Here is a 14,949-nt window from a genome sequence, read left to right on the forward strand (position 1 = left end):
AAACCCATGCTGCCCAATTACTTGCATTTACCAACCCTGTACATTTTGGAGGGTGGGAGGAAACTACAGCACCCAGAGAAACCGCACTCAGGCCACAGGGAGAACGTGCAAGCTGCCAGCTGATAGTGCCCAAATCCAATCCAGGTTGCTGGGTTGTTCGGCTAACCCTACCACTCTTTACAGGTTTACGTTCAGGTCAATGCATTTTGGGAGATAATGCTATCCTGTTTTCAGTTAAAATCGATAGTGGAAGTAAATATTGCCTTCATCCCTTCTATAACTGCTGTCTTTGGTCTCATGATAGACAGGTAAACACATGTTCCAAGTTATGATAGGGTGAACAGACAGGAAGAAATTGCTCTTTGCAAGCTTTAAACAGCCAGTATATATTTCAACTGCCTCGTGCTCAGTTTCATTCATTTCAACGTCAAAGGTGTACATTGGGTAGCCTTTTCAGTTTCAATGTGTATATCCGCTCCACATGAGAAGGTGTGTGATATGGAACCATTGACTAAGATTGTCAAAGAGAAATGGGTCAGAAGAAACATCTTGATCAAGAGAAGCTGGGGATGCTTGTGGCAGGGATCAGTGAAGATAGGAGTCGTGAAATCTTTGGAGGAAAGATTCAACTAGCATCTGAAATAGAGGAAGATGCAGAAGCTCTGAGATAATGCGATTAGTTTTAAAATGTTGCATCAAAAATTCAGCAAAAGCCTAATTTGTAACAGCCTTCTGTAGATGAGTGCATAAGCAGTCCATGGTACAGTTTAGTAGGAGTAAAACATGAAAGTCTGCAGGCACCGTGTTTTTAATGTGATATATATTGTCCACAATTCTCTGATGTTGATAAAAGATTTTACAAGTTAATTAAGTATCCACTACACTACTATCTACTTGTTAATACCTGAAACATATAAAATGTAATAGACCTTTGAAATACTGCTTGGTCATTGATAGATAATTTTAAAGTGCAATTGTAAACTTGCACAGTCATGGTCATTTGGTTCAGGAGTGATTGAGAATTCCACAGAGCTTTCCGTATTCACAAACATGTTTTACTCTGCAGAAGGAACATACTCTTAAATTAACATTGCTTTATAGTATTTAAGGGATCCATGGCATCTGAGCATGATGGAGAACCATTATTTTCACCGACTACAACTTTACCTTGAGGAGACCTGTATGGAACCTGTGTACAAAGTGGTCTTGACACACTAAAAATATGAATGTGCATATAAAATTCAGAAAATCAGCAATCAATGAATGAGAGTTGATTGTCATCTACATTAGTCCAATGTATAGATGCAATGGAAGTCTTCTTTGCTGCAGCCTCTCAGTTGGTATAAAAATCAATAGGTCCTGGACTTACTCAGTGGTAAGGCAGCATCTAAGGAGCAGCAGTTCAAGATGCAGTCAGAACCTCCCATTGGTCTTCTTGGCATGGTGAGTTATCAGAATATTGGCACAACATGACCACATGCCCAAAGTCAAGAACTCTGTCATGACTTGCTAAAATTCTCCCCTCTGTATTGAGGTTGGGTGAATGCTACATCAATATGTCAGGTAGCTTATGTCCGAGGCTTGTTTAATTTAAGGTTGCACTGACTTGCTTCGTGATTGCCAAGGGAATTGTCAGCTAAAGAAACAAAAGGTGATATTGCTTTTGACATGAGCTCACATCAAAAGCCATGTGACCTTCAGAATTTTGAAACATGCAGAGACGACCTTCAACCATAGTGTGAAGGAATAAATGGGCTCATTAATCAGTGAGGCCTGGGAAAATATGGAATGCTTCATTGTGTGACAATTAATTTGCACTAAATGGTGACCTCCTTTTCTCTCATCTGTCACATCACCACATGGAGATACTCTTGCCCCACTCGTCCTGTCATCATGCCTTTGCACAGTTACTTTTGGACTTCAGGGCCCAGCTGCCTGTCATTTAAACCAGGGGTGCATGTCCACAGAGGGAGGCTGTAAATCCCCACAGGAGATTTCTAACAACTTGCCTGTATCTGCTTTTGCATTGTCCCGATATCCATCTTGAGAACATGCTTCTTTAGAATGTGTTATCCATATACCAGAAGCAAAATTCTGAGATTTGTTGCAGCAGTTGAAGAAGACGTAATATCTGAACAAAAGAAACGAGCAAATTCCTATCACCATCTCACTTGAACCTGTGCCGTTAACAGGTCTCAAGTGATTTTGAGGTACCACTTTACTGTCATATGAACAATACTGTCTCCTTGTGGCATATAACATCATAAATTCATTTGAAAGCAAAGAGATGGGATAACATGTCTGTATTAAGCTCTGGCAGATGTACAGGTAAGCTTGGTTTGTCCCACATATGTTGATGAGTGCATAATAACTGGAAACAAAATTGCCCAGCTGATTAGCTCCAAAGCCAATTGGTGCAGTGACTGTTCTCCAGCAATAACATTTTCACTGTGTTGAACTTTCTTCACTTTTATTTCATTGGAAATGTTTATCTGCACGCTTTAGTAGCAACCAGAAAAATGGACAGAAATGGCACCCAACTGAAAATTCAATTACCGTAAATAGTCATCTATAAATCAAAAGATTTTGTACCAAAATTCGAGCTCAAAGTAGGGAGGGGGGGGGGTCGCATTATATACAAGGTTATTAACGATATTTTCTGCCAGGTTTAACGAGAAGTAAGATTATCAGCAGCCGCCTACATTGACGGCAGCGCGACTATGTTGGGCAGGTGGGGAGAGAGACGGCAGCGTGAATCGGGCAGGTGAGGGGGGAAGAGAGATGCCAGCCCATATCAGGCGGGTGAGGGGGGGAGAGAGATGCCAGCGCGACTCGGGTGGGCAAGGAGAAGGGGGTCGTATTATACACAGGGTCAAATTTTTCTCCATTTTCCCCCTCAAAAATGGGGGAAGGGTCGCATTATACACAAATATTTACGGTAGTTCATGAATCTGTGCTCTGAGGGCTTAAGAAGGATTTGGTCCACGTGCAGCATTTAAGTGAAACCATGAAAGGGAATTAGTCTCTTATAGATGAAGGACACGTATATTTTGTGTTGAATAACCCATCTCCTCCAAAGAGTAATTTAAACCTAGAATAAGCATTCATGTAACAAGGTCTTTCCATTGTTTCTTTCCAACTCCATGCACATTTGAACTGCAGAGGTATGATATTGTCAAAAGTTTCATGTTTGTATGGCAAATTGGTTTGCATAGTTAGACCAATATAAACGATCCTATGGTACCATTCAAATAAAAGGAATTTGTGCTGACATCACATGTTGACAAACCAGTCATTTATTTCACTGCTGTTTGTGGAACCTTGCTGTGTGACAAATTGCTTGTCGCACATATCCACAGAACAAAATGACTTCACTTCCAATGAAAACAGAAGCAATTCATTAACTGTAAAAATCTTCTGGAACATCCTTTGGATGTGAAAGGTGTTTTTTCTAAATAGCTGTTGCCTATCCAGTGGAATTCGGAATTGCTTCTGCTGTTTCTGAGCTCAAATGTTTGCCTGTAATAAATAAATACAGCATGGTAACAGGCCCTTTCAACCCACAAACCCAAGCCACCAAATTAACCTACAGCCCCGGTACATTTTTGAATGGTGGGAGGAAACGGGAGTGCCCAGAGGAAACTCATGGAGATATGGGGAGAACGTACAAACTCCTTACAGACAGCGTCGGATTCAAACTTCGGTCACTGGCACTGTAACAGCGTTGCGCTAAGCGTTATGTTAATCGTGCCATAGAACGGTTATCTGACAACAGATAAATGAAAGATCCCAAAAGTATGAAAAGAAAGACAATGCTTTTCAAAACTCTCCATTATTTTTCTGTTCAAGTGGTTGACTCTTCATTCCCTCTGCCACTACCTGCAAAGAAAGAACTAAATCATGACTTGGCAATGTGTGGATGTATGCGCTCATAAACTCTGTGTTGGCTTCAAGCTCCATTTCCCTGCTAATATTGTTGCTGAAAATAATTTCCTTTTTCTTATGCCACAAGAGACTTTTTGAGTTTCCGTTGCTGTTCAGTTCTAAACTTTTTTGTCTTATTTTTGCAACAGAGGTGCATTCTGTCTGTCTGTTTGTTGATGCTCTAAGCCTGCAATCGCTGTGGAAACATCTGCTTTGCCAGCACATAAGTGTGGACACCTGGATGATTTGTGCCCTGAATGGAACACTGTTGTTTTCAACCAATTAACTGTGAATTCTCTTAAAATCTGACTTGATCAATTTCTGCAAACATCCTTAATCTTGATAATGTGTGTCAGTAATTATCGTTCACTTTTGATGTATTTTGAAAAAAAAACAATAATATATATCTATATTGAGCTTCATTGAAATATTCCAAGACAGAGATTAATTAAAATTGAAGAGCACTCAGTGGGATCAACCAGAGGTTAAATGTGAAGGAGAGTTTTAAAGTGACATCTTGAAAAGTAGAGTAACGCATTCATCCTTAACTGGGAGTATTGAATATTTGTGTTACATCATGACTGTCTCCAACCTTCATTCAGTTTCCATTAATGGAATGAATTGCTGAGATTGGCAAGAAATGTCTGAGCACCATTGGCAGGAAGAGAAATCCTTGCAAGGGATTGTAGGAAAGGAGTTCCCAGGTAAAACTTGGACAAATAAACTTTGAATGAGCTGATACAGAACCTTAAAGTGACAAAAGCATCAATGAGCTTTTAGGCTAGAAAGGAACGAGGGGTTTGCTGCGGGCTCAATGATCCTAAAGGACATCTTTGTGATGGAGAGTATGTGAAGTGAGAACTGCATTTTCAGTTGACTCGGATTCTGAGGTAGGGATTTCTTAAGTTAAGGAGGAATTGCATGCAAGGCAGCTTGGAGAATTTTGCGCAGTTGGGCCAATTCTCATTGAAACTTAGAACTTTGCTGTGTGACTTCGTTGAAACATGCAGGATTCTAAGGTGGTGTGAACATGAATGATGCTGGAATGTTTTCCCCCTGCAATCAAGAACAGGGGGAGTCACCTGGGTCAATCAAAGAAGATGGACCTCTGCTCTCGAAGGGTGGTAAATCTTTGCAAACCTCCCACTCATAGAGGCTGCATTACTGAGCAGATTTAAGATGTAGTTGGACAGATTTTGATTGAAGTGGAATCATGGGAAACTGACCTGAACATGGAGGCCAGGAGCAGACCTTACTGAAGAGTGGGGCATACTTCAGAGTCCACATGGCCTCCACTTGACCCTCTTTCATTTGTTCTCATATGAACCATCTGATTCAGCATTGGCCAGCAGCTTATTCCTCAGGTCAGTCCTCTGAAAGAAATTAGTTTGGCCGAGCCATTTGGAGAAGGTTTTTCAAATATGTTTCTGTTGGAATGGTGTAAATGCAAAAGGTCAGGCACCATCCATTGAAAAGCCAGTGTCTATGATTCATTATTCATTCAGGAATCTGATGGCAGAGGGGAAGAGGCTGTCCTTGTGCCACCGTTCGCTTGACTTCAGGTTCCCTAACTTTTATCCCGATGGTAGTAGAGTGAAAAGAGTATGCCCTGGGTGGTGGGGGTCTTTGAGGAGAGAGGCTGCATTCTTAAGACACTCTCTCTTGTAGATGTCATCCATGGAGTGAAGTCTGGTGTCCGTGATGTTCCAGGTCAAGTTAACAACCCTCTGGAGTTTTTTTCTTATCCTGAGCGTTAGCACCATCGTGACACACAGTGATGCAACTAGTCAGAATGCAAAAGATTTTGAGAGTCTTCAGTCACAAAATGTAGCCACTGGCTACACTTCTCCAATTTCCATTATGATTGCCTCGACCTGCAGGCTCCAGGACAGATCCTTAGAATGTTGACACCCAGGAATTTGAAGTTCTTGACCCTCTCCACTGCTGACCCCTTGACGAGGACGATATTTAGCAGTAAGGACAATTCGATTGGAGTGCCCAGCGATCCAAATAAGAATTTGGTGCTCTCTGTCAGGTGTTTGTGCATTTTCACCCTGTCCACATAGGTTTCCTCCCATATTCCGAAGTCAAACGGGGTTAGAAAGCTATTTGATCATATGGGAATATTTGGGTGGCGTGGGCTCAGGTATCTCTAAATATAAAAAAAACAATTCCAGCCAAAAAAATGGCAGCCAGAACTGTGATAAATAGAAATTAACCTTTCCCAATCAAATAGCCATGACTTAAATAAAATCCCTGAAAATTAGTTGAAATCACCTAATCATTTCTGAACAAAGAAGCGATTTACCCGAATTGGGAAATAAGTTGGGATGAACTTATTCAAAGTACTTGCCTCACCGCACATTCAGAACATTCCATTAGTTTCAGTTTGCCCATGAAGGAAATGGGTATTGTCCTCTGAAATTAATTGGGGACAGGAAGATGTGACTGACTTGTGGAAGGTCAAGGAATTATCACTTGGTGAAGGACCATGTATCTAATTTCCCTGAGTGCACTTCCAAAGGCAACAATCAGGCTGTCACCTGGCTCAAACATTTTATGCCTTCAATATCTTGCTACTATTCTCTGCCTGTGAACACTGTGAGCGAGCTAACATTGATGCCAGCATTTTTTAATAAATCATAGGAGACTTGAATAAATAAATCAGCCAAGTCACAAGCCCTTTGTAACTTGGCAAATATTGATACCGACAGATTGTTTCATTCAATAATATGAGATGATGTGAATGGTTATGGATTTAACGTTCAAAGATTTCAATTGAAAATCAAAATGAATAGAATTTAATTCCATTACTTATCAAAATGGTGAGTTGTAACGGTCTCCCAGCAAATTTCACTGAAACAGAAACTTGGGTAAGAATTAGATTTATAGATGGGTCACCAATTATACATTTTGATCAGGGTGACTAACATATTCTCGAAAGCATCTCGTCCATTTACTGGGCTTGAGTAACAGAAAGTGCACAGAAGTGCTGGAGAAACTCAAAGTCATCCAGCAGCAAAAGGAAGGAAAAAGCAGTCACTGTTTCAGACCTTTTCTATTGGAACTTTGAGGGTGAGAATGCCAACTGGAAGATTGTTCTGTTGCCTACCATTACTCTGTCAGCTGCAACAGCGAAGACCTCTCAGTGGCCAACCATTTTAACTGCACACCACCTCTGCAATGTCCATAACTTTATTTACTGCCAAGTTGAGGCCAGCTGGTGGAACAGCAGCTTAAGTTCCATCTCGGCAGCCTCCAACCAGACGTCGTCAATATCAACTTCTCCAATTTCCATTAACCCTCTTCCTCGGTCTCGTTCTTACCCCACTCTCTGTCCTCTTTCCTCCAACTCCCCACCTCCTTCCCTTCCTGTTCCAATCAGATAGCTGCCCATTTTAATCCTCTGCTCTCTCCCCATATTACTTCTGAGTTTCTTTCTTTTCTACCCTCTCACCAGAATCCAACCATTTCCTTTTACCTGTTAGCCTGTGCTCCTCCCCTTGCTCCTGTCCTCTCCACCTCTTCCCCCCGCCCCCCCCCCACCTTTTTAATCAGACATCTACCTATTTTTTTAGATTCCTAATGAAGGGCTCTGGCCCAAAACATTTATGGTTTTACACATAAAGAATGTTATTTTTGCATTGTTAATTTTCACACTTACCTTCCGGAATGGCTGTTCACACAGAACGACCTGTGTATGGATATCACTGCGTATTTAGAGTACCGTAGGTGCGGTACTTAAGTAGGCTGAACGTGAGTCAACATCAACTGTGATATATGATGTACATACAATTCACGGCATCACTGCGTCGATGTCGTCAGTGATGTCATTTACCTGCACCTGAAAAAGCCCCAAGACAGAAGAGCAAAGATGGCTCCAGATCCATAGATCCTGTAAATCCCAGCATCACCCCAATGATTCCACATAGTGGTTGACAGCTGCTGGTGAGTAAATGTCCCCTTGCTTCACAGTTAAATCTCCCGCATTGCAAAGTCGCGAGTTGAACTTGTCATCGCACTTCATCATGTTCGTCCTATTCATTAACCCATTGTTACGGACCTCCTGCAATTCAGTTAAGACTGCAGGCAGATGGCAAAAATGTCTAGGCTGCGACAGGGAAAACTTTCGGAACAAGAATGAGTCACTCATTTGTGTGCTGAATTTTTTACACAGCCTGTATTGCAGGAATTTTGCGAAAATTTCCCGTTACCCAGCGGCTGTGTAAAAACGATTATTGATTGGCTTTCTCCTGTCAATGCTGTGGTACCTACTGAGTTTCTCCAGCATTTTTTAAGATAGTACTCGACCCCAGCATCTTCAGGTGTTTTTGTTTAAATTGTGTCCATGTTTTCGGCTGCTGAAAGGTTATAAGAAAGAAGAATCCACCTTAAAATTGCAAATTTTATTGACTGCACAAAGATATATATTTAAGGAACTCTGACATACCATGATTAGTAAGGCAGCATGACGAGGTACTTGGAACATAATCAGATTGGAATGACTGCAATGATCTGTAAAGCAATGAACACCGAAGTATGGCTTTATTGATCATTTCATAATGATGAATATTTTTTATCTATTTCTGGTTTAAGGAGACAGAAGAAAGAGTCCGAGCCAAACAACCTGATGTGGAAGACATCTTTTCCAAGGCACAGCATTTCTACCAGGATAAACAGATTTCTCAACCATTAAAGGTAGCCTCTTAGATATTTGGTTATGTATTTGAAACATTACATTTTTTCAAATTATTTGTTTAACTTTAATGCCAAGATTTTACCAATTGAAATAATATTGATCCATTACACCAGAATTCTAAAAATGATATGGAAGTAAAGATGAAGGTAAATTTTAGTACAAATTCTTTCTTCAATTCTCGACCTGAGTAATATTACTTTAAATAATTTGCATGACCAATTTTGAAAGACAATCTTTCTGGTGTCACTTCCATTAAACTCTCTAAATAAAAGATAACACAGTTAAACACCACATGTCTGTAACTCCAGCACTAACAATTATTAATGAAATCTGACACACAACTGGGAGCCATGAACTCAATGATAACAATTTTAAAATAATTTCATTACAAAACCTCTCCATTCTTTGCCTTCCATACTGCCTCACATTTTGACCTACTCTAAGCTTTTGGAGATATTAGGCTCTCTCTCTCTCTCTCTCTCTCTCTCTCTCTCTCTCTCTCTCTCTCTCTCTCTCTCTCTCTCTCCCCCCCCCCACCCCAGTCTCTCTCTGTCAGTCTTTATCCTGCTTCCTCTGCCATTTTTTTGTATCAGCTCCAAGGGTTTCGACTCACACTTGATTGTTTTTCATCTATCCTATCTTATTCTGCCAATAATGTGTGGGATTGATTTCAGTAAGTCCATGGCAGATGGACCATCCCTCAGAGGATCCTCCTTATTATCACACTGTAACCCATTCATCAGTTCTGTAAATAACAAGGTTCTTGTCGACACTGAGATCTTCTCAGTACCAACTCTGCCAGCTCATTGCAGCATTTCATGCTGAGCTTGTTGCTCTCATCTAGTTTGTGAACTCTTGTAGTATCACAGCTGTTTAACTTGTATTCTGTGAACTGGCCCTCTCCTGCTGTTCAAAAGGATTATAGATTTTTACCAAGAATTATCTGCCCTCAAGGCTTGTGAACAGTCCCATTGCTTAGAAAATACGAGGTCGATGGAAAAGTCATACCTTTGACTTGGATGCTGATGAAGGACTGTCAGTCACAAAAACTGGACGGAGCATCTTTCCTCTGAGACAACTCACTCCACCCACCTAAACTCTGTGACCAGCTTGTTGCCTTGTTCTGCGATACTTGTTTCTTGATCTTATGCCTTAGTGATGCCTGTCTTTAAATTTAATTTTTAAAATTTAGACATGCAGGACAATAACAGGCCATTTTGGCCCACGAGTCTGTGTCGCCCAATTTACACCCCATTAAACTACACCCCCAAAACCAGAGCTCCCAGAGAAAACACACGCAGACATGGAGAGAACGTACCAACTCCTTACAGACAGTGCAGGATTCCTTCTACGTTGTTGCCAATGCATCGCGACCTGCACCTCAGCTATCATCACCTGCTGTCATGGATGGAGCTGCCTGCATTGACCCTGGTTGTCCTATATTTTGCTGTCCCATTTAACCATTGGACTACCATTGACATAGCTGTCCAAGCTGCAGTCTGCAATCCAACTCGGTTCGTGATTGTTAACAGTCCACCTGACAAAGAAACTGCGGCAGGGTAAATATACCATCAAATGTGAATGACTTTCTGATCTCCTCAGCACCCAATACACTGATCCTTTCGAAATAATGACCCTTAATTTGAATTGTTCCATCCAGTTTACTCCCATGATCACTGTTAAGTTCTCATCTACATCTCCGAGACCAAACTGGTTACATTCTCCACAACTTAGAGAAACCCTCTTCCACATTGTAATAGTAGCCTTTTGCACTCAGGTGACATTTTCGTTTCTCGCCGAACCCACTTGAAGTGCGTGACCAATGCTATTTTGGTGAGCGTATACTTTGGAATCATACCCCAGGTGAAAACTGTTTTCCATGATAGTGGCCAAGCTACTAGTGGTCTTGAATGTGAACCTCTCGCCACATTAGCTTTGCCTGAATTCTCTCATTTGTTCTCTGCAATATTCCAATTAAGCTTCTTTGTAAATTGGACCTGTGTATTTGCGAATGCCTTCAGCCATTTTATCTGACCCTTGGATACATTTGAAAACTTGTAATTTTTGAAAAACCTTTGGTGTCGAGTTGGAACATCTATTCAAGATTTTCACATGGCATCTCTAAAATTCATGGCAGCAGTGGACTCACCAATATCTCCACCAGCAAACCCTTCTCATGTATTATTTTAATTCTCAAGCTCATTGACATACCTAACACTTCTCCTGCCCTGTCTGAATGCTGTCGAACCCTGTGGTCAACTTTCTTCATGTCAGTTCGCAGTCTTGTTGTTTCCTCAAGCAGGACCCATGATCATCTTATCAATGAAGCTTCTTTTGAATTCCCGCCTTTATCAGCAAATAAATAGAGCTTAAAACAATGCTTCTTTTGTTAAGATTATAATTTCACTCCAAACCTCAGTAGCTAGGCAAAACAGCCTTCAAAGATCATGCCATGTGATACATCCATTTTCTGAAAGGAAAGTTATATTCACTCATTGCACTTAGGACCAAGTGACATCCAGATTAATTTAAATGGTGTGGTCATTGGGAGGACGCAGATGACTTTTTTTCCTGAAGCCCATGAGAATGAGGTTTCAGAATAGCCCCTCAGGTTATGTTACAGGAAACATGTTGTGTGCGAGGGAACCTGCTGCTCAATCTGAAACAGGTTAAGGATTAACAAGTGACTTCTCGACAAATTCTCCTGGAACAAAGAAGAAATGCACAGTTATTGGGCATGGTTGAGAAGAGGTGATGGGAGAAGGATCTGAATTTCATTTCCCAATCCTTGAAGATCAAAGGATATGAAGACAGAGGATTCCCTCAGTAGATCAAGTGGCAGAAGTGGAATTCCTTGAATAGTGCAAAACACATCTTAGTTATATGCAGATTTAAGATGCTCAGTTGCTTTTCTGATTATGAAGGCTGCAAATTTTCCTTCTTTCTTTGCCATGATTTCAACATGGTAAGAAAAGTTTGATTCTTATATAATTTTTTTAGGATCTGAGAACTGCACATTTCCAAATGAAATGCATTCACTCTTGTAATCTATAAATTGCAGCATCCCTTTGGTTCACAACAATCTCCCAAATGCAACAGCTCAATGAATAGTCTGATATTAAACATATATGTGTGTCAGTTATTAAAACATTCAGAACATTTCATCTACATAAATTAATGCACTAATTGAGGAAATAACATTTTATAGCATAGTGTTTGATGCATTTTTAAATTCATGATCAGCCTAGAGGTTTGAAGAAGCAACTAATTATGATCAGTTGATGCAAGAATTCTTCATTCCAATGAGCAAAACAACAATGCTTGATGGAAAAAAAAGGTTGAATTAATTAGTAAAGCAATAAATGGCTCTGATAAATCTGTTGCATACTGCTTTCTACGCAGTTCGAAAGACTTGGTGACAATATGGAATCATTACCCAAGGAAGCACATTTATATATTTTGCAGAATGATGATTCAAGGCCATCTGTCATTCTTAACATGTATCATTTATAACTAAAATCTGTCATTGGATCTTAAGCAATTTTACTCTCTTTCAATTATTATCTAATTCACTTATAACAAACAGTGATTTCAATAGTATTGAAGTAATTATGTCAGTATATTTCTCTTTAGAAAGTTCAAATAATTTGCTTTTCTGCTCTTCTTCAACAGTAGCCATCATTTATGCCTCTTGCAGCACTAAAAGGTACGAGGTTGTAGGTTAATTGGGTGTAATTGGGCAGCATGGGTCTCAATTCCAGAACCAGCTCCTTGTGTGATGCATAAAGAAATATCTGATTAATTACCTCTGCTGCTTTAGGACCATTAATGTGCATAGATCATTTGCCATGTGATATTTTGTTGCAATAATGATTGCTCTTCAAGTTTGCTTCTTGGCAAATGAAGCACATTGAGATATTCTGGAAATTTGGAAGTTGCTCTTTAAATGAACTTTGTCTCTTTGCGGTGGTCTATTTTGAAATCTCAGAAGACATAATCTGATATTGAGACCACAGTATTCGGTTTCATTTATTTTCAACAAGTATTCATCATTTAATTTTTGCAAATAAAACATAGTTTCAGAGCGTTATCTTCCATAAATGGCACAGATGCAGCAAACATTCAAGTTCAGAGGTATTGCAGATACCATTTCGCTTTGTTTGACTTTGCATTGCTTCATTGATTTCTCCTGAACAATTGTGAGGACCCTTTAATGCAGGGGATGCTTCCTGATCATTCTGCTTGCCACACCCTGACAACACTACATCACACCTGTTATTAGTTAAATTAATCATCCTGTCACATCCAACCAATTGGAAGCAGGTGTTTGAAGCCATTCTCCTGTGGAGGTATTTCATATTGTTCTCACCACAGCGATAACAGACAACACCAACTGTTAGATTCACCAGAAAAGAGATTTCAATTAATTTTAAAAATGAACATTTCTTCAATTACTTTTAAAAGTCTCTATTCCAAGAGAGAAATGTTTAATTATATCTCTTGCTTTGTGTAAGTCCTGTCTACAAATGGAGCTCGACATAATTATTTCATGTAAGGAAGCTGAAGCTATTGATGTAATTATGAGAGATTACAAAGGTCACCCACAATATCCTTCAGTGTTTGCACAATGAAAGATGTGGTTTTAGATTGCAAATTTCTTGTTCCCCCATTTGCATTCAAGATCCCTATCCTACACCAGAAGAGGTAAGTGCAGTGCTCTTACAGCGCCAGCGACCTCCGTTCAAATCCAGTGCCGTTTGTATTTTCTCTCTGTGTCTACGTGGGTTTTCATCCAGGTGCTCCAGTGTCCACCCACTCTCCAAAAATGTACTGGGTTTGTAGTTTAATTCTTGAATTGGGGAAGCATAGGCTCGTAAGCCAGAACATAAGAAATAGGAGTAGGCCATGCTCAGCCATTCAATGAGATCGTGGCTGATCTGATGAGAGGCCCATCTCCACCTACCTGCTTTTTCCCCATATTCCTTAATTCCCCAACTTTGTAAAAAAATCTATCCAACCTTATCTTAAATATATTTACTGAGGTCGCCTCCACTGATTCAAGGGCAGCGAATTCCATAGATTCATCACCCTCTGGGAAAAGCACTTCCTCCTTATCCCCGTCCTAAATCTGCTAACCTGATTTTTGAAAGGCTCTCTTACTATGTTTTAAAAAAAAAATTAAAAGTATCTGTGGTCATGTTTTTCCCACTGAAGTAGTTTCAGGGCTCTGCTCAGAACATTGTACATTTGAATTAAGGAAGAAAAGCTCTCAAGGCAGCAATAACATTTGCACACTGCCCTCATCCCAGACAGGATAAAAACTCCAACCTTGATCTTATTTTTCTTCCTGTATCCATTTCCACTTTAAAATTAGAAAACAGGGGAATAAAAGAGTCAAATAAAAGTGAAAATGCTGGAAATAAATAAAATACTTAAAATAATCTATTGGGGATGAAGAAAAAATGTTGTTTTTGTTTTGAACATTTACCCTATCCCAATGCAAAACAAAAGTGAACCAAAGCCATTGTCTTTAAAAATTTTAAACGAGTGTACAATAAATCTGCACGAGTCTGGTGTTAATGCTGACGTGTTAATGGTATTCAGTCTTTAGGCACAGATTGCTTGATGAAGTAATTGTTGGGAACAGGAAAAGAACAAGTCAATAATTATCTGCAATTTGCCATTGTACCAGACGATGTCTGAGGTGACAACAGTGTTGCTGGACTGAGCTTGACATGGATGGCACATTGTTGTATTCACAGGCTCAGTGGGTGAAGGTGAAAATTTCTCCCTCAGAAAGATTGAATTAGATGTTCTCTTATAACTTGCATATGCATTGCTACAATCTGATTTTCAATTTGGGGAACTGTAACTGTTATTTATAATTGACAAATTACAGGTGCTTTTCTTTGCAAGTGAGCAAGCATTGTGATACTACTCATTCAATGCTGTGCTTTTAATTTACTTAAGGGAAAAATTGACAACCTGAATTCTGACTGGAAGATAATAAACAAGTTATTATATGACCTGAAACAAAGTCATCAACCTGGTGTTGGTAAGTTCATTGATTTTTATTTTGCGTTTGGTTTTGTGTTCATTAATCATTGGATGATGTCATTCTTCCTTCTCACTTCTTAATAATTGATAAGTTTATTCGATTTGTGAGCTTAATTTGTAGCAGCTTTTGGAATGTTACACCAATAATTTGTTGATTGGGAAATTAGACATAATTTAAGTCTCATTCTGTCAATTATTTTATCCAGTTCCAAGCTCCAGTATAAAACATTTCACAGGTTTCCTCACACAACTGAAAAAAAAATTGAAAA

At 39.7% G+C, this 14,949-nt stretch overlaps 1 protein-coding gene across 24 annotated transcripts in view; it reads left to right on the top strand.

The window, feature by feature from the left end:
* Positions 1-14,949, top strand: part of dmd (dystrophin) — a 1,604,005-nt gene that overhangs the window by 1,156,262 nt on the left and 432,794 nt on the right. For all 24 annotated transcript variants that reach the window (XR_011341867.1, XM_069890130.1, XM_069890120.1 and 21 more), the window contains 2 exons: positions 8,521-8,622; positions 14,594-14,678. Coding sequence is in view for 23 of the 24 variants with exons in the window: in XM_069890130.1 (XP_069746231.1) it covers positions 8,521-8,622; positions 14,594-14,678 (187 nt within the window). In the remaining variant the exon portion in view is untranslated. The remainder of the gene's footprint in view (positions 1-8,520; positions 8,623-14,593; positions 14,679-14,949) is intronic.

Source organism: Narcine bancroftii, chromosome 7, assembly GCF_036971445.1.
Source record: "Narcine bancroftii isolate sNarBan1 chromosome 7, sNarBan1.hap1, whole genome shotgun sequence".
Lineage (NCBI taxonomy): Eukaryota > Metazoa > Chordata > Chondrichthyes > Torpediniformes > Narcinidae > Narcine > Narcine bancroftii.